Genomic DNA, 22145 nt, shown 5'->3' with positions numbered 1-22145 from the left:
CTAACAATGTAACATCAGTATAAGATTGCAGCAGGATATAGAAACAAATAGCCTCAGTAATAATCTTGTCTTACTGCCACTCCTACATGTAATGTTAATAGTGGCAGCCTATAAACTTGTAATAGCTGGTTGAGTCATACCGGGGGTTATACATCATGTCACAACAATATCTCACTCAAACAGCCTCAACACTGGAAACAGAAACCAGCCTAAAAATGATCATATCACACACATTAAAAATTTAAATATTCTGCCTGCTTCTACTTTATCAAATCAAATTGAGGGAAGTCAGTGGGTGAAAAATGATATACAACTGACTCTAGCTGTTGTTATATTTTAAGTTAAAGAGATTTATGACTACATGTTTTTGTTTATCTTACAAAACAATATGGAGATAAAACCAACAAATTGAAACAAGTAGGTAGAAACTTAAGATAGTAGATCACATTACTTGATCATGGTCAGACCAATCCTGGAGTAATAATGGTTATTAAATTTACTTCTCTCTATCTATGTATTTCTATACAACACAAATAACTTGAAAATGGGTCACTGACTATCTTTTTCCAAATAAACATTTTCTATTTACAGACATAACATTGTGTAGTGTTGGAGTTTTAATAAACCTGGTATATCAATAGCCACATCTAACCATAATATTTTACATGCGATCTATACAATAACGAGATTAAATCAGGTTTCAATTAATCTCTAAAATTGGTTAGCAAAGGAGAAAAAAAGAAACAGCCATAAGAGGTCCAAATATAGTCTGGAGCCTTGAATAAGCTTGTCAGTAATTTTTGTCAATAAACTGTAAAAGAGTTCTGAGATTCGTTGTGGTGATTATACCATTTTAACAGTTGTAGCCAAATTATTTTTATACAATAAAATGTTTACCAATAGATAATCTAGACTACAAAGTATTGTTACAGCACAAAAACACAGAGACAAGCAATTACATTCTGCTATCTATTGGCAACTTGTGTAAGAAAATGGAATTCAATTTCCATTTTGATGGCTTGTGATTATGTGTTGTATGAAAGTTGTAGGTTGAATCAGTCATTCAGGCAATCAAAATCAATAATAGACATTGACTTGTGGCCAAGAATGTTGGCAAGATGGATGTAGCTGCCACTAGAGCATACAAGCAATTAACTACCTGGCAAGACTCCCAAAAAACACCACTTGGCTCACAATATCATTGCATGTAACACAATTTAATCAACAATAATAATCTAATTTTACACTTGTTACCCTAGTATGTGAACAAATGTCAATCATGGCTTCAAGTCAATGGTGTAACGATCACATTTCATATTTAATCTCATGTCCATATTGCATGATATGAGAGCATATTAAAGTTGATTAGTAACCTACTAATGATTTTGGTTTTACGTTACATACATCATTAATGCTTGCCATTAAGCAAAAGTTGAAGTTAAATGATATCAATCTGAGATAATGGTTATGTGAGATATGTTTTTCCTCTCTTTTTATGACACCTCATTCATGAAATCGTTGAATATAAGTTACAGGAGCCTCATCCATGAAATCTAAACTAAAATAATTTATAACAATGTGTCATGTTTATTGGCTGATAATTAAAATCAGTCAATGAACAGCTTGTATACGTAAAATATTTTATTTCAAGATGTTGTGCATAAGGCTCCTGACTGTTAAATATCAGCGGATCATTACTTTGTTATTGTGGATATTGATTACTGGTATTAAAATTTAGTTTGTTGCTTTGAACGGGTTATAGACCCAAATCTTAATGCAGCTGACCAATGGTCGCAATCAAAACATTACTGTAGTTCCTTGTTCTCTTTAATTTCTCGTCTTAGAATGAGTGATACCTTAAACCAGTGATTCTCAGCCAGTGTGCCGCGAGATTTTCCTAAGTGTGCCACAAAAATTTGAACGGCACACTAAGAAAAATTAATGCGAAAAACCATGCGATCCCAATTGAGTATTGACTGGTGTCTACTGGTAAGTTCATAGCTCTGTGTTTTTCATTTAGTTTGAGTCACTCTATGTGCCTATGACTAGTCTGTGTCTACGGTTGTATGCCATCTATGACTTGCTATGTTTTTATTTAGCAAAATTCAAATATTTTTCATATATATTTAGCCAGGTGTGCCGCTATTTTTTCATGTGTTCCAAGATGTGCCGTTGGCAAAAAAAAGGTTGAGAACCACTGCCTTAAACATACATTATGCAAGAGCTAAATCTGCCTATTGCAGGTCTTTCTTTAGGCCTGATATGATATCTAAATTATTATCTAATGCCATCGATAGCCTGCGATATTTAGTGGATTGGAATACATTTTTTGAAAAAATAATTAAACATAAAAATTATAATCGAGACTTTGTTTTTTATCGTACCGACTTTAGTAATGATGTTCGAGGCTAGTCTAAAAACTCAAAAACTAATATCTCGGTTCAGTAGAGCAATCTGACTGAAATTTTCAGCATATTCTATTTACCTTATCTATTTACAAACTATTATAGCGGGAACTGTCAACTCTATCTAATCTTCCATAATGCCACCCCTTTAAAGATGTATTTATTAGGTAAGATTTAGATAAATAGCTGACAGTTCTCACTATAATAGTTAAAAAAATAGATAATGAAAAGGGAATTTGTTGAAAATTTCATTCAAATTATTTCATCCTGAGCGGAGTTATCGTCGTTTGCAGAACAGTGTAGTCTCGATTTTCAGTTGTCATTGCTACCGTTGTTACGATAATGAACAAAGTCTCAATTATCCATTTTTAAATTAAATCATTAAATGCTAATCATATTTAAATCTGTTGTAAATCAAATCCATCCCAAGTTCTACAGAGTTGATTATGGGCATGGCATGTATATACATGTCTAATTAATGATTTATATACCATTTGAGCCCAAATGAAAGATCTGCATTAGGCAGATTTGGCTCTTGAATAATGCATCTTTAACATTCTTAAAATTAAAACGCAAAAAAATAAATAAGATTTATTTCATGAGTAAACACTTACCACCATCATCAATTAATCGCATCTGAATGAGGGCTGGATCTTCATTATGTTCTTCTAACACAGTATCATCAGTTACAGCTAAACACTATAAAAGATATATTCACAAATAAATAACTGGTAGTAACATGACATCAATGTCATTTAATCTTTGTTATTTAATATTCACATCACGATATTATGTCATGATCTATGGACTAAAAGATTTCCTCCATTTACATGTATGTCAATCATAGCCCACTACAAAATTTTACTTATTTAGTGGTGTATAGAAATATCCTGTATGGTGGCTATGTGCACTGTGTATGTAGAAATAACTGTAAATTAATTACCTCTGCATGAAAAATGTTTTCATATAAAGGAAGTGAATTTTACATTATATCATGTAGTTGTATTAGAGTGTGAGGAAAAAAGCCTTGCAGCTTGAAGTATTTAAATAAAGTAAAGCTGGCTTACGTCACAATTTCCTTTCTACAACATGTACAACACGGTCATTTAGGTCAACAGTTCATAGTCAACAAACTTTACGCTCTACAACATGTTTTCTTTTTTTTAAAAAAAAGAGGTTGGTTGGTTGTCACACATAAATTACCTGGTGTTTTTGTGTAAATATAAACTACTCAAATTGACACCCATTTTATGTAGGAAGAAAGGTTTATTTTAGTATTTTTCATGACAGTTTGACAATAGGTAAAGCAGAAAGAAATTGACTCCCATATTTATAATTTAAAGCTTGAAAACTGACATTAGACAGGTTGATTAAATTTTCTCCTTGTGACCTTGTTTAAAACAAGACAGTTAAATATAAATATGATGTATCCGTCTAAATCTCAAACTGATAAAAACACTTAACAAATACAAGAAAATCACCTGATTTCTCAATCAAGATATAAATTGATATGTGATGTATCTTTCTAAACAAAATGTGAAAACTGACAACAATTTTTCTAGTAAATGTAATCTCAAACCGATATAAACAATTAACAATTGCAAGAAAATAATCTGAATTCTCAATCAAACTCCAAATTTGATATCTATATTGAAAGTAAAATCCAAGTCATTCACCACATCACAGTATTAACCCAATGAGACATGAAAAAGACAAATTTTGTACAACCGACAAACCCATAATTTATTTGACAAACCCTAAGTACCTAAGCACTTTAATCGACAGGAAGTACAACATAAATTCTCAAGGATACTGACCTATATGAAAAACCTATTGTTAAGGTAAAATCAAGCACATGCTTTATTGATCACAGATAATTTCTATAATGTGTATTTTTTTTCACAAACTACTAAAAAAATAGATTATATCACAAACTTGTAACAATCCTTCAGGCTTTCATCTTTTACCCCTTGACCTTTCTGTTTAGAATAAAATTATATTATCAAACAGAAATTTGTGCAAACATCACTTTCATGTGGCTTATAACATTTAAAGTAATTTTACTTTAACAACAGCTGTCATCGCTATAGTTTCCATTAAATCTTACAGAACACAAAAATATTTAACTCAACAACAAAATTCTGAATAACATTATAGTTTTAAAACGTAAAATCATTAACACTGTTCAATTGTACACATTTCAACAATGATAAATTATCAAAGAATTTGCAAGGTATTTTTTTTTATTCCACTTACCTAAACATACATGGTTTAAAATTGGCGGTATTAATATTTAAAGGAGCATTAAACCACACATAAAACAAGATGTTTTAAGACAGCAGAACCCAGTTGAGATTTGTAAAATATAAACATTGGTCATCTCAATGTCCCCGAACAAATAACACGATAAACAATAAGTTCTAATTTATCATTTCAGTCTGTGTGTCAAATAAAGTTCAAAACTTCAATGAAGAGAGAGAGCAATGGTCTATAGGTTGATCACTATAAGGCAATAACGGGTTTCAATCGGATGCAGGCTACTAGATGTTTACTGATACCTTCCTCGCTATGTTGACATTCTCAAGCAGCTACCATGCCAGTTCGCAAATGCTTTCTTTTACAGATGATTCAATATTTGCCACAACGTGAGTACCAAGTAATGTGAGTCTGGATCAATATTGTAGACTGCGTAATAAAAGCTACTAGACCTTAGTATTCTTGTATGTCAATACCTTAAGTAAATATAGCCCTAAGGAAATGTCAAGTGATTGGCCTGACAGAAAGAAAGCTTGTGTTTTGTACTTCTAGCGTATAATAATATATTTCTTTAAATAAACCTAGATATAACAAAGTTGGCTCAAATATTAATGTCATATTTGTACATAGAGGAGCTTTTGAATTTGTTTTATTATTCATCTCCTGGGAAAAGTCATGCCCAGTTATTACCATTGAACAATATGCTTAAAGTAGTGATTTGAATAGCTGAAGCACTTCAGTGGTAAAGTACTAATGGAATCACAATCTATATATCAGTGAACACATTGTCATTATAGCTTAATCTATATTTATATCAATATTCAACTCATCATATATTAATAAATGTATACACCTATCAACCATGAACACATATAATAATGCATGCAAATGCATATTTTATTAGTAAAAAACACCCAATGGAGTGTCATAATTCCATAGTAATGTAACATTGAGGAATTTCACTTGTCTATACAAATGAGCTGGGATGAAATATTTATACAGAAATGCCAATCAATAACAATGTAATCACTGTTATTTATAGAATGAATTAGGTAAACATCATCAGACCATTCTACATGTTAGTTGCATTACATGTCCAATCTATTATTCTTAATATAACCTTCATCAATATCATAAATTAACATAGACACATTACATGGTCATAAACATATCCCACTTGTCAGGAAAATAGTTTTGAAATCAATATTGTCAACATAGCTTCAGAGGCAAAAAAAACATATGACATATGCCCATGTCATTATGAAAACGGTTGTTGCATTTGGGATGAAAAGATATAATACAGAAATTGTTGTCTAATATATTTGTTAGGTGAAAGAAATGTCAACAATAAGAAATTTGCATATATTAGATAGACAGCATGTTATTATCATCTCTACAGCTACAGTATGATTATTGGTGACATCTTGTTAGCTGTTGGTCTAAATGTGACTAAGCAATATGATTTTAAACATACCTTAGTTGTATGATTATATGATTGTATAACTGCTGTATACCACTGTGTTGTACCTTCAGCTCGATATACTTCAACACGATATCCAACTAAAACTGTAGGCGTTGTTAAAATTATGCGTTGACCATCTTGATAATCTACCCAACTTTTCACTTCTTTTTTCAAGTCAGGATAAACATCTAATATCTTCTGTCTATTTTCATCCCCTTCCTACAAAATAAACACAATAAAATAAATATTTATTCCAATCTAAAAAGAGGTACAGAACAATTAGTAATCCAGTGATTAAATAAGTTAGGCCAGTTAATTTTTATTTTAAAGGTTACAACACATAATATTTTATTCATTTTGTGTACACCATGCTGACATAAGTGGTATAGACACGTGGATTCTCAATACCCTACCATAAATAAAAAAAAACATGAAATATGAACTTAATTTGCAAAGGTTTCCTGCGTTATCAAAAATGACCGACAATGAAAATTTTGAAGTGGAAGCCCTGCACACAACTAATCAATGTCTGTGTTGAAGTGGTGTGTCACAAATATGAACCTCCTGATAGCCCTGATAAATTATTCACTTCTATAAATCTCAAACTGCCTGATTAATTAATGGTAGTAAACATTAACAAGTTTTACTAGCATAAACTATACAGATCACAATAATGTTGATTACCAATAAGATCTATACTCTACATGTGACTAACATGATACACCGCCTACCTCTAAATAACAAAGTCATTGTTATAGTAATTAGATTATGAATCTCTCATTATGGTTGTCTTAAATAATCAATAACACTTTGTTCCATCATGGTAAATGTCTCTGGTACAAGAGGTCAGCCATAAAACTCTGTTTATTTGTGAAATGAGGTGTAGAGAATTTAAGATGGAAGTATAAGTAATTGAAGGAATGATAAAAATGTAATTAACAGCTGTGGTCAGTCATGTCCAGTGTATAATAATATAATTAACCTTATCAACAGTTGGTTGAAAATTCACTTCACCAGCTGCCTTACCAGACAAATTATCATGGTGTAAATAAATCATGACCTTTGACATTAGTTGATCATGCCCAGCTTACAGCCAATGTTGTAATCATATCACATGTCCTGATCTCAAGGATGAAGGGGATAATGTTTGTCTTAATGGGACATTTCACCAAGAATATTTAATCCATACAATAATACATTTTTGTAAACAAAGAATTTTAGAATTAAAAGTAATTGAGATTCGGTAAAAAAACCTATCACTTTGAATCTGCGTCTAAACCATATACATTATGGGAGATTCGGTAACGAGTTGGCAGTTCTCACTATAATAGTTAAAAACTACATAAAGTAAAGGTAATTTGCTGAAAATTCCATTCAAATTGATTCACCATGAACCGAGAACTAAGCGACTGAAATTCCCCCCTAGCCTGGGTTATCATTACTAAAGTCAGTACAATAAACAGCATAGTCTCGATTATCCATTTAATTGTTAAATCGGGAAGGAAAGTTATGCAGTAAATCGGCTCACAATCCACTAAAGATCGCAGGCTAGCTGCCATCTAGAGTTGATTATGGCCTGGATAGGTTAATTAATGTCTAATTAATAATTTAGATAACATTTCAGGCCTAAAGAAAGACCTTCAATAGTCAGATTTAGCTCTTGCATAATGTATGTTTAATTTGACTTTTTAAATTTCAAAGTGCAACTTTAGTTAAAGTAAGACTGATGCCTAATGTTAAAAGAAAGAATGGAAATTCTTTTGTGCCATTATGCTTACATAATTGATAAACTCAGACATCCAATCAAATAACAAATTAATTCTACTTCCCCAAATATCCTGTAAATCTAAGTTACACCCCACCCCCTAATTTTTTTGAATTTAGTTTATTTCTTAGACAATAAAATAAATATACATTACAAGTGTAACCAATAGTGGTACTAGCAAACAGTAGAAGGTCAATATAGTTTTTATCAATATAAATCTATGTACACAATTTCTAATTTAGGGATATTTCTCTTGGTTAATAAATTTGTTAAAAGTATAAATGATAACAATTGTGGTTACAGATGACATTGCTTAAGATAATTTAGTCGCAGAATGATTCACTAGATGAGCTAATGACCACATCAATATAAAACATAAAAGCAACTTTAAATAAATTATTCACAACACCATACACACCTAGCCAACAGAAAACACACAAACTTTAATCCTTAGTAACATTAAACTTATTTTATAAAATATAATCTACTGAGTAGTATAGTAGTTGCCTTCACCTGTCTCATAACTTTCAATTCATATCCATGGCAACCTAGACAAAAGCTCTTTGTCAAATCAGAAAATGTCATGTGTAACAGACAAGACTTTGATGTTTTTTCCTTGTGAATAATGCATTAAGGTGTGACAACTGGCTCAGCAGGACATTATTGTCAAATGAACAAAAGATCCAGAAACTAGCTTTTATTATCTTAGCTTTGCACATTTCCTGAACCTAAAATTACGAAAACATCAATAGAGGAGCAGTTAAAAAGTAATTATTTAAATTATGGATGTGTGTGTGTAGTCACAGCAGATTAGAAATTTATACAGAGTTGAAGGATAGATACAACCAAAATATTGACATGTGCTCCTATTTTGCTTTTGTATTATTGACCAGGTAATGTGATGTATCTCAAGGAAAAAAAAACTAATTAAGAAGATGACACATGACTATAAGTAATACTTCAATATAAAGGCTTTATGTATAATTGTGTTATTTTGAAACAGTCCCTTTTGCACACAGCTGATCACCTGACTAATTGGTAACAGATAAGTTTGTGAACCCATTAAAAGTATATATTCAATCCACCAGCAGTTAAAAAGTAATTATTTAAAAAACGGATGTGTGTACATTTGCAGCAGATTAGAAATTTATACAGAGACTGCATAAAATCAACAAAAATATTAATATGTGCTCCTATTTTGCTTCTATATTATTGACCACTATAATGTGAGATATATCTCAACACAAAAACTAATTGATCAAATGGCACATGACAATAAGTAATACTTCAATAGAAAGGTTTTATGTAAAATTATAATTGTGTTATCTTGAAACAGTCCCTTTTGTACACAGCTGATCACCCTGACTAATAGGTAAATGTCAAGTCAGTGAACACATTTAAAGTTAAAAGTACCCCCCCCCCCCACACACTCACCCCCCCCCCCCCCCACACACACACACAAACACACACCCCAAAAAACTTATTTAATATATTTCATTAAATTTAACATGAGAATCAATTTTCTTCTGTTTAACAATTTTTCCAAACCTATACATAAGCTTTAATAGATAATCAAAGTATAGTGTTTCTTCTTCAGTTTATTTTCCTCTTTCTTGGTTTTGAACATTCCTCATTATGTGAGGTTATCATCATGTTAAGACTACCATTAATTACAGTTGAGCAAACATGAATTAAAGCTCACTGATGCTTTTAAAAGATAAGAAAAAATAATTATATTATCAAGATTTTGATTCAACATAATAAGCACATAAAAATACTTGTCAATTAAATCTGAATGGGAATTAGATTCCCAAGCTTACTTTTGTACTATGAAATTCAATTTTTGTCTTATATTTTTTAAAATCCAGAATGAATAGGTATTACTATTAGTAATTCAGAAATGGGCTACTGCCGATTATTTCCACAACACTTCAATATTTTAAAGTAATTCATAAACAATCTGGTACAAAGTGAAATTTAATTTGTATGAACACTGTAGGTGTAAACAAAATTGTACACTATCTTTACGATACAAAACTACAATTGTTGAATGAGTATTGGTAACTTAATTTTAAAACTTGAATAAATTTTACAGTATGTATACTTGCTGTTAAGGACTAGACAAACAACAGACAATATTACAATAAATCTGTTGAGGCTATAAATTGTCAGAAAGCCCTGCTTGTTGAGCTTATAAATTGTCAGAAAACTCTGCTATCATCTCCTAAAATAGACAGAGAATTAACAAGGCAGGGAGTGAACCCGCACTGTCAAAGCAATTTATATTCATGACTTTAGATGTACCTTATGGAGGAAAGAGACCTGCTATGAATCATGATGCAAGCTGATAAATCGCAAGAACAAATCCATGATGTGGAGGATAAAAAAAGATCTCTTGGTGTTAAATATTGATTGAATAGAAAGAGTGCAAGTCAATGTTACACAAGGTACACCCATCTGACAGGACAAACACTTTCTATTGATTTATTACTAGTTACATCTGCACACCAACTTTACAATGAAAATTAACAATTAGCCTCCTTCATTAAAATCCACCACCATCAGTGACTGGCCAAGTTATCTCAATATGGTCATAATATTACTTGGCTTAAAACACTACAGATTACCAAACACATTAACTTTCCATCAACAATTCAATTTATTGCCGCCTTTTCTAATATCACTGAAGATGCACAAGGAGAAAATCATGCTATTAAATTCCAATGGCCAATGCGTGATTTATTTTGTGCTATCTAAAATCCCAGAAGAATTTCTGAAAACTTCAATGACTCATGCAGCAAATTAAATTGACAAGGTTAACAATTACCACTAATATAAAAACCTGTTCTATTTTCATGAATAAAAATCATTTTGCCTAGAAACGTGATCAATGAGTTGATTAGTTACCCAATAACAGAAGATCAGTGTGTCAGTACCAGTATTATTTATTTATCAATACAAGTTAATCATTTTGAGTAAATACAACCTTTGACCTAAAATAAATAATGAAAATAATAATTCAGCATGACAAGCTCCCTGAAACAAGTATAGTGTAAAAAAAAATCAATATGGTTCATTTATTCAACATATTGACCCGGCATTACTTGTCTTCAATATGGTAGAATAACCCAAGGCCATCAACCTGGAATATTTACAATATCATCACTCAGACATGGAAAGATGCACAAGCTTAAAATTACACCCAAGTTTACTGATAGACAGGAAACAATGAATAAGCCAGGGTATCATCTTGTTGGACTAATGAACTCCAGCCACTGAATTAATGAGTGATCTCCAGGCTCTTATCTTCACCATTAAAAGGTAACCCTTAAGATTGAGGTCATCAAAACTGGCTGGGTAAAATTAACTTGCCATACTATTTAATTTTTCTAACTCTGTTAGCAGGGAGTAATTTATGATACCCTTAAGACAATTACTGGTAACAGCATAATGGCTTGATACTTTTATATATACAGCTACTAAACTATTTATTGCAAATAATGAACTCGGGCCTTGATCTATTTTCATCCCTTTAATATTATCATGATTAGTGTTGCAAAAATGAGAAAAAAAATGGATGTAGTTAAGGTTGTTTCTGGCACATAAATTGATGTTAATAATAATAATTTATTTATAGAGTGCCTATAATCCAATATTTTTTGTTGCTCTATGGTGCTATTATATTATGGTAAAGTACAAAATAAAAATTTCTATATCAGACTTCTATCTGTGAAACGTAATACATGAATGTGTTTGGCAACAATCAATTTTTACCAGACATCAAAATGGATCACAAATCAATATGGTAATAAAATCAAGCACATTACTGGTGGTCAGTAACTGTAGAAATCTAGAAATCCATTACACAGTATTAGAACTATATGCATCCAAAGTAACCCAAGATGTTAATCTTATTCATGAATGACAGTGTGGTACACTTGAGAATGCTAATTTCCTGGTAAATGAATTAAAGAGGCATTATCACTTCACTAAGAAAATATGCATTGAAAACAAACTTAGACTCACCTAATTATTGAAAATCTAAACACTAGAGTTCAAAGGAGCAAAATTTTAACAGCTCGTAAATTGAAAGATTATACATCTATGACTTGGCAGATTTGTCTCTGATATGCATACTGGTAAAATCTTTTTTGAACATCCCCAAAATAACTAAATATTCAAATCACATTAAAGGAGATATCATTTATCAACTGGTTAAGACCCTGAAGGCCGATGCCTCTTTATATAAATAGTAAAGTATGTTAGTGATAATTCAGTAAGTGTATAGTACCTTAATTCTATTACCAGGTATAGTTTGAAATGGCAGGGAAAAAATATGATATAAGCATAAAATAAAGATAAGTTACCAGCATATGAAACATATACCCACAGCAGCCAAGTTGTCCAAGTAGTCAATAAGTATTGTCGCAATTTGAATCTTTAAGTAAATAAAAAGCAAAATCTTGATACCATACTGTTGGCACATTGACTAGATTCTATGACATATTCAAGAGTGATAACACAATAAGTTATTATCAGGAATTGATGTAATTGTTACTCATCACAATAATTGAACCAAAAGAACAAATCAGATGATAACTTTTGCGATTAAATTATTCACAAGTTTTTACAAAGTGAGCAAGGGGCCATAATTCTAGAATTAATTAATGGGTACTGATAGGCTTTTCATTTCAGTGATCAGATCCATTTTGAACAATGAACCGACAGATGTGGGTGATGACAATACACAACCAGATTTCCATGTGGGCATATAAAAATAATATCTACACAAAGAGTGCATGATACTTTCTTGCATAATAATCTAACAACTTGAAGTTCTTTTTAAATTTTTTTATCTCAACCCATTTTCCTCATCAGAATTCAAATCAATATTCACAAGCTTGCATCAGTCCTGGAAATCTCCAAGGAAACGACATAGTTAAATCTATTGTAAACATGCATCAATGATATGGGTTGAGGTAAATGTGGAAGTTGAATCACGCAGAACAGACAATATTATAATAAGTAATATTGAACAAATATTTAGGTTATATTAAGCAGAAAAAACTTTTCATTTATGTTTGCATCTAGCAAGCATTATTCTCTGTAACAAGATGTTATTTTTGACAATGGGTAGCTGCTATAAATTGTATATTATCTATGTAGGTCACACGTTTAGTGAATGCTGTAAACAGGGCTAGGATGTCTTGTATTTCCTGAAACTAATCCTATTGGGTTCAACTTATGATATTTATGGCTACCAGATGATGGCTGCCTTGTTTTTCTCAGTCCTATCAAGTAAATAGTTTGTGAATACCAGCCTACATGTACAATAGTCTCTTTCTTTTCTACCACCCAGTCCTCCTTATAACAGTAAAAAATAACATCTTTCTCCATTAATCTTATGTCAACATTCTACAAGAATTTAAATCGGCAGAGAAAATAATGTAAATATTGTTTAAGCCACCAGACAACAACATCAGCATTAATAATCATGACCATCACCAACATCTGTTATCTGTAATTCCATGATAAATTTAGAACAATATAATAGAAAAATTTTGTCTTGGTGTAAGCATTCTTATTTACATGTAGTTACAGCCTTGTTCATTATTTATTAACATGCATAAACATTAAATGACAAAATTAGACATTTATATAAAATTATCACAATTCTTTTTGCCTAAAAGACCGAGAACTGAGTTTTGGTAAGTTCTTTTTCAGAATAGTTATGAATGTATTCACAGCAACATAGCCAATTTGAAATGTTGCCGATTGTAGACTCTAGAATGAGTTGTAAGTTTACTTACTCTAGCCTATGGTATATCTGGTATTATTATGACAGTCTGTAACCAGAACTTCCGATGAGAAACGTGTAACTCATATGATTAATTTTAATAATTTTATAATTATAAATAGCAGTCAGCATGTACTACTTTATATTTCTAAACACCTTCCACATAGCATCATGCACAAACGGAAAATAAATTCAAGGCAACAGAAATACTTGAAATAAACCCAAAAACATTTACATGTACTACATTTTGTCTTCAACTGTATTTTTAACTGTTTGTTCAGCTCAAAAACAAAAAGTATGCTTTAAGGAGCTTGGCAGTGAATTGCATATTTGAAAATGATCTGACTATCAAATATTGACTTGCCAATGTCTAAATTTATAACAAGCTTTTTTACTGTAAATATTTATGACTTGTTCAAGTCAGAATGTATTAATATTATGTTATGTTTATGTATATTATACATATAGGATAATATAAAACCAGACAGAGCTAGGGTGAACGTGACATGGAGATATATAGAATATAGATTAGATGTACCACGATTGCAATTTTAAAAAGTTTTTATCTTTTGTATTTGACAACAATATATCAATCTAAGTGAAGGTTGGTTGAAGTAATGCACTGATGTATGTTGCACAATATCAATCTAATGAACACATCTATAGAAATACAAGCCACTTGGCGCCATGCTATTCACAATCTACTGATTTTCTAAACTGATTGTGATGTGAATTAGAATAGAAGTTTGGACCAATGTACAGTATTGAATACATATAGCCCTGACGTTAATGTCTCATCTGAATGCTATCACAATGGAAATTCCACCTTATTTCCTGCCTCATTCTAATATTAATTACTTGAATACGATCGATGAGTCTTCCATCAACTAGATACTTCATTGTGATCGAGGTGGATATGGACAGACACATTAAGAAGGAGAATAAATATGTGCTCATAAAATATTGATCAGCACTACCCACACTTCAGCTGATTCCATGTGATATAAAATAACACATAATTGAAATGCCAGTCAGTATATAGAAGACAGAAAAATAGCAGAATAAAAACAGATCTAATCTGTCAGAATAATAATATAATATTTGGAAACTGACTGTTATCTTAAAATCTTATACATGTAACAACAGGAACCTACTTTATATTAATATGTATGAAGGAGATACAAAACCTAAACACCAAGTACTCTCTTAGTAGTGGTTAACATTCATGGTGGTTTACAACCCTTTCATTATCAACTAATGGGTTTATTAATGCAAATTCTGCTTTTATTATAAACTTAAAATTTAGTTTCTGTCAGTATAAAACTATAATAAATTCATAGAATCAGGTAAGAGTTTAATAGATTGAAATAAGAGTTAAGTCTAGGTTTTTCAACTATATTCACTGTTGAACATTTTTTTTTTCAAGTATTGTATTGATTTCATTATAACATTGGTACTGGGTAGACTAAAGAAAAACACATAATGTACAATGTTAATATTGGATTTAATGAATAAAGATTAAATAGATGACCTACTTTATGCAATATATTAATCATTTGTAAGGTCAAGTCATGCGAAGATCAAAATTAATAAGTAGTATGGTATGGCAAGGTGTATAGTGTAAAGCAAGTCCTATACGTATTACTTATTCTTGTAGTAAATTAATAATATGAAACTTGAAAGAATAACATTCTCAAGGAATAAAGTATTGATCTAACTTCAAATAACATATATTATTATATGAATTAGTATTTTCTGTAATTATAACTTGTAGCATGTGGTTTCTCCTAATGATAACTTGGCAAGGTCTATTGATTATGCATAAATAAATCCATTTCCTAACTGTATCTATACTGCGCTTGATATTTTCTGTCCTGTTCATTAAGATTTGAATTGGTCAATCATTTCAAAAGAAATGTTTATCACTTTTCACACAATCATATGTTTAAAATCTGGACAGTGTAGTTTAATGCATTTCAATTAAAAGCATGAACTCCACAAATCATATATTGTGCAACAATTGGAAATAAATTAGTGATTTATAAATAAATGTATTTGTATATAATAATTTGGATTTCAATGCACAATAATCAAAAAACTATTCAAAATCTAACAAATTTATTTAAAATAAATATTATTCTCACCTGGTATATCTGAAATTCTTTTTCTTCAACTAATCCTAAATGTCTGTCTAAAAAAAATTCAACAGGTTTCCTCTTACTGTTGCCTAGAGCAGCTTTATCAACCAATGGCTTGAAAGACTGAAATGAAATATATTAAAACAATAACAAATTGATTTATAATATCTCGCTTATAAGAAAATGCAATACATCTAATACCAAACACTGACTATAAACGTCAAAAAATGACAGTGTATCATTCAAAATACTGAAATAGCAACCTTATTCATCTGAATGAAGAAAACACAGGAAAACAAGTGGATGTATTCTGTATCTGTTGTTTTTCTTATTAAATGCAGGGTATTGTTATTGCACATTAATCAAAAAGATTCAGGATAACATGTCCAGTTACTAAGGTTACCATTTTTTCTAATCATGTTATCAAAGCAAAGTCCAAAATAGAATGTGGAGTATCAAGCAAGGCCTACAACATTACTGATTTACATTGGACTTTAAAACATAACAAGCTAATAACAGACAAAGGGAGATAACTCATACCATTTAATCATTTCATGGAAAACATGGTGATATTTAAAACTTTTAAACTTTATCTATTGACTCTAATTTACTGATATTGTATATTATCTATCACTAAAATACATATCCAAATTAACATTTGAAATCATATAGAGCATGGTTTTCTGCTGACACTGAAATTTTGGTATTTACAACAGTCGGAATGGCATTTTTTTCCAGAACCTTACTCAGTAATTAATGTAAGCTACAAATGTTAGGAAATAAACAAACATCTGACAGTATTTAAAATGACATCACAATCACAAAGGCTATAATAGACATAGGCGTACATGGCAAATTTCCTTGGGGGGTGGGGGGCGTATTATTTTTGCCCAAAAAATACTGCGGCAGTGCCCGAAACATGAACATAACTTTACCAGAGAGTGCCCGATGAACAATCGATGAAATACGCTAAGAACTAATATGTTTACATTGAATGATCTCAGTGTATCATTCATCATCACACCTAATTAATAACTTTGTATATACACACCATTCTAGACCAAATACATAAGATTGTAGTAATCTATGTAGCAAAACAACCCAGTTCATTTGGACATGAATGTTGGAGAGAGATTAAAATGAAACGGTATTTACGATTCTTGCTGTTAGCAATGACAATATGGATGCTTTCTCTGTGCTGAAATTTTATTGTTTGGAAGCCATGTTCCCAGTCACCGTCATTTATTGGTTTGAAATAATATCGTAAATTACGAAAATCCACATGACAAGAGAACAAAGAGTAAAATGTGAATTGCATGCTGTTCATAATCATATTTCGCACCAATCAAAACAATGAATTAGCTGATGGTAAAAGCCTCAGTCACAGCTGTGAGACTAAAATCACAAAATAATCGTAGTAAAATCTTGAAAAAAAACCCAGCAAGTAGTGCCTAGCGGAGCAAATTTTCTGAATCAAAATCATAATTGTGTGATTTTCTGAAACACTGAACTCCGGTTGGGAATTGTATCACCCCACCACATAGTCACTTAAAGTACCGGATTTCAGGCACTTCATTTTGCGGGATAGAATAATTTTCATATTTCTTCTTTTATATCCACTAAAATTTTATTTTTTATATCATTTGGCCACTCTCAAAAAATCTGATGATTGTTCCACAAAAATTGCACAGAGGAAGATTTGTCAAATTTTTTTTTTTTTTTTTTTTTGAAACATAAATAACAAAAAAAATTAAATTAAACTTAAATGTAAAATCATTCTGGAAAATTTATTTTAACTTTTGTTTATATTTATTCCACTTGGGTCCTATTTTTTAAGAACCTCAGAAAATAATTTGAAATTAAATTATTTTTTCTAACTATCTGTAATTGATATAGAAGGAGTGCTATAGTAAATTTATTAGCATATTTTTGTTAAGACCTGTGACAGCTGTTCAATACAATTGTCAACAATTTTGATATCTTCAACCAATAAATCTACCATAATAAATGAAATTTAATGTATATGTATACATGTAGTTTTCAAATTTAGCACGAAAATAATCAATACTTGCATTGAGGAATATCTAGCCTGTTTTATTGATTTTTTAAATAAACCTTGTAATCATTTAAACTGCTAGTCACACCACATATTTCTTAAATAGCAGGCTGTATTTCTTTTTAATCTTAACAGAAGATATTTCTATCCTGCCTCTCATATTTTTCATAACTATAATGAAGGAGAAATTCTAAAATGGCTGATAGATACATGTAGTCAGCTGTATTTTCTTGTATAAAGACATTGTAAACAAGTGTTTTGAGACAACCCCTATAGAAACTGTTATCTACATGAGCAACCAATAAAAAGAAGGGTCATGGCTGTAGCACACAGCTCCTATTTCAAGCAGACATTTTGACAGCTACTTCAAACCACTGTGGCCTAGTTTTTGCTTTTGGCATTCATAATGAACAGACTAATTTGAATGCTAAGAAAGATATTTTTAGAGCTTACTGGCTTTGACTAGAAGATAAAATCTGACTTCCCAGTTAATTATAGGTAAAACTGGGGCAAATGATTGAAGCAAAATTTTTCGAATGTTTTTTTCTAAAACAAATTTAATAAATTTTAAGATAACTCAAAGCCTCCATAAGTTTTCATTGTATTCAGGAAAGAAAAAATAGAAATTTTGACCATTTTTCATTAAATTTCAAACTAATATAAATATCTTAAAAGTCTCTGAACTTTATTTGATGGATTGTTAATCCCTTGCAAACCACAATACTCCTGAAGCAATGGTCCGAGAAATCCCTCTCTAGCCATTGCTGTACTGAGAGCGAAATCTAGGGTTTTTGATGGAGTGTGTCTATTCAATTCTCTCCTGAATACAGTGGGTATTCAGCAGCCACTCAAGGGAATTTTCATGACTGACTGCTTAACAGGAGTGACCCCCTTATAAATTTCAGTGTTTGTTAGTAGGCATACTGGTATCAAGTAAAATTGTACGCTTGGATGCATAGGAGCAAACATCGATACTTGCATCGGTAAATTGTGCCGTCGCTGAAGTTAGCTATAGGAGCGAAAATTCTTTGATTTAAATCTCTGATATAAATCTCCTATATAAATGCTGTAAACATGTCTGTACCAACATTAATTACTGCCCACGCACCTTTGTTACGTATTCATTTTTATTTTATCAAAAAAAAACTGTGGGAAGTCGTATTTCTATCCAATTTGAAAAACAATATGTAACATGACAGTCCATCTCTTTGATCTGGTGTCATCCCTAAAACTCAGGACTGTTGATTAAATGTATAAAAAGATGGTGAAAATATTGTTCGTCTGCTGTGTGATCAAACATTATGATAGACATATTCCATGTGTGGTGATTATACAATGTTCAGTATTTCTGCAATATTCTACTATGCGCTGGTTAATTGAGCATAATAAATTTCGCACGTTACAACTAATGTAGCCACTAATATCATTATATACTTTTACGTTAACATAATAGAGCTCTTGTTAATCCCGACAGATTTGCTAAGTTCTAATGTATTGGTTGTTGACTGGACTGTCATAATTTGGGACAGAGATTTGTGGCGAGTCTGGCAATGTTTGAGTGGGATTAGGTCTAATCAAACGAAACACTGTGAGGAGTATGCAATACCATGGAAGGTGGATCTCTAAAAGGAATGTTTGTTCAAAAATGGTCCAATTGAAATGATAAATTGAACATTTTGCAACCCCTATAATCAAGATGGTGCTATTTTTAAGTTTCACAGTAATCTTTTGATAGGCCTCTTTTTCATCTCATTGAATCTAAGACGGGAGGTTGATAATTTGATTTTATTCTTAATTTAATACTAAATAATCACTTAATTAAATGTTAAATAATCAGTCTGAGTAGATTTTAGCGTGGAATAAGCAATGGAAAATTTCTGAATAATGCAAATGATGCACAGTGGCTTTAATGATGATAGTGATGGTTTTTGTTGGGGTTTTTTTCTAAAAGAAGTGTTTGATGATGGGCGATGCGTTTGTTTGTATCTAAAATTTTGAAAGTTCTATACTGACATAAATCAGACAAAAAAGGAATGAAAATATTTAAACCTGTTCAATTTGGGATTTCCTCCTATTGACATTACAAATAGAAGTAAACAGGCATACAGACAGTCTGACCAAAGACATTTAAAAAATGAACGGTGGAAAACTGAAAGAAGGATTTAAATACAAAATCTGTATGTTTTATCTGATATAAATCTAAGAGTCATATCTTACTAAACTATATTTAAGTATTCAAGACAAATAGATTCACATAGTAAATAATGAAAATTAACTTTCCCTTTGATCTCTATTTGCTTAATTAATAAAAATTCTATATTAGGACTTCATGTAAATCATCAACACTATTTCAAAACATCCTTCATAAACAAGCCAGGTATTCTTTTTTTTTCCAACCTGTGACAAGATACAGACTTGTTTTGTTTTTGCCTAGGCCATTAACAAAACAGATACCTGTATTTACCGTAAGTGTAATTAACAGCATGTCATGTATAGGTACATACTGGTATATTTGATTATTCTACTGATTATGGTTCACTAATGAGCATTTAAATTATTATTAAAATGACGGTAATATCCAAATAACACTACTAACAACATGAACACAATATAATTGTATTGGGAGGGGAGGGGATGGGAAGATGGGAAGAAAGAGTTGGGGTGAGGAAGCAGTAAAATATGGGAGGGTTTAGGTAGGTGGCAACAATGTGCCCTGTGAAGGACTTATATTACCAACAAAATTACTGGAAAAGGAATCACAGAATAATGACTGTTCTAACCATTGATATAAAAAAATTGTTCTTCATATGAAGGCAAACAATACTTTCTCGTTGCATCAGTGATTAGTCACTTACTGGTTATTCACATCTTCCTGGTATTAATATACCCAAGTTTACATTCAATGTAAATAACTTTAGTCATTGACAAATTGGCAATATTTGCCTAAGACCATGTGTCTTAAAAATAAAACAGCACAGACATTGGTAATTGCTACATGTAACTGGAAATGGAAAGGTTTTTTTCTCAATTTGAAGTGTTGTATACAGTTTTGTCATACATTTTGTATTAATCCATTTGATAAGAAGGATCGTGATTCATGTATTAGTATTACTATTTATACCATAATACAAAGAACCTTAAAATCTGCAATTTATCTCTTCTGCTGTATATTAAAGTATTAAAGGGATTCTACTGCCTGTTAGTTGTCATCAGATCCACAGATTTAGAATGCAATGTATATAGAGACTATACATGTACATGTAAGTATAAGGAAAGTGTTACCCAAATTGTAATTAAACTTTGGATGTCACATGTATTTGTAACCACACTGTTTACAAAATAAAATACTTTTCACCACAGCATTTACGAATAAAGATTACCTTGTAAGCAGAGTGTTTACAAATTAAGATTAAAGCCCTCTTTTCAATAGGTTTTGGTTGATTATTAGTTACAGACTTGGTCATCTAAACCAGTGGTTTTTAAGTTTCAACCTTTTTATATGTGAGGACTGTTGAAAATACAAAACCGCACAAATGAAAAACAGTCATTTATATAGTTTTTGTGGATTCAAAAATATAATATTCTTTAGCTGTATAAATAATCAGAAACAAGTAATAAATAGAGAATAATCTCAGAAATAGAACATCTTGAAATTTTGAGAAACTGTGCTAATGCTACCAGTCACATCAAAAATTTATGTTGGCTTTAGTTTTTGGCTGTTTTGGCAATTCTTTTTCACAAGTGGCAGAAAATAAATTTTTTAATTCTTATCATATTTTATCCTGGAGTGAGTGAGTGACCATTGTGTGGAGTGTCCATCACCAATACAGTGGCATGCTATAAATTAATAAACAAGCAGATAATCTGGAACGTGTCAACGAGTAAGACTAATCGATTGATTTGGATTAATAGTTTCAGTTAATTGGTAATTGCCAATAATAACGCCCATCCCAAGTCTTTATTTAACCATATATAATTAATCCAAGCAAACAGATTAGTAGTGAATAGTTGATGTTTCATTTTGTGTTAAATAAAGGGTAATAATCAAAATTTGTTTTAGAAGAGAATTAGATGTTTTGATAGTTGAATTTCTTTTCAATCGCATGTACCGGTATACATGTATCAGCATGGGTAATTTGACATCATTATTTAAAGTCAAACTATTATGGTTCAGAAATGTAAGAGTGGGCTTGAATGAGAAAACGGTCTGCCTTTTTTTTTTTTAATTACCATAGCCAAAACGTTCTTAAGTCACTGAGTCTGACG

At 31.0% G+C, this 22145-nt stretch overlaps 1 protein-coding gene across 2 annotated transcripts in view; it reads right to left on the bottom strand.

Moving 5' to 3' along the window:
- LOC126816831 (lysine-specific demethylase 3B) overlaps positions 1 to 22145 on the bottom strand; it is a 74695-nt gene that overhangs the window by 34623 nt on the left and 17927 nt on the right. The window contains exons 3-5 of one of the 2 annotated variants that reach the window (XM_050543589.2): positions 15830 to 15946; positions 6136 to 6342; positions 3020 to 3104 (exon numbers count right to left, since the gene is read on the bottom strand). In XM_050543589.2, coding sequence (XP_050399546.1) covers positions 3020 to 3104; positions 6136 to 6342; positions 15830 to 15946 — 409 coding nt within the window. Of the gene's footprint in view, positions 1 to 3019; positions 3105 to 4661; positions 4684 to 6135; positions 6343 to 15829; positions 15947 to 22145 lie in introns of those variants that run through there. The other variant, XM_050543590.2, reaches the window with a different exon arrangement.

The sequence above is a fragment of the Patella vulgata genome, chromosome 3 (assembly GCF_932274485.2).
Source record: "Patella vulgata chromosome 3, xgPatVulg1.2, whole genome shotgun sequence".
Lineage (NCBI taxonomy): Eukaryota > Metazoa > Mollusca > Gastropoda > Patellidae > Patella > Patella vulgata.
Note: the sequence above shows the minus strand (reverse complement) of the source record. Positions and strands in the feature narration are given on the sequence as shown.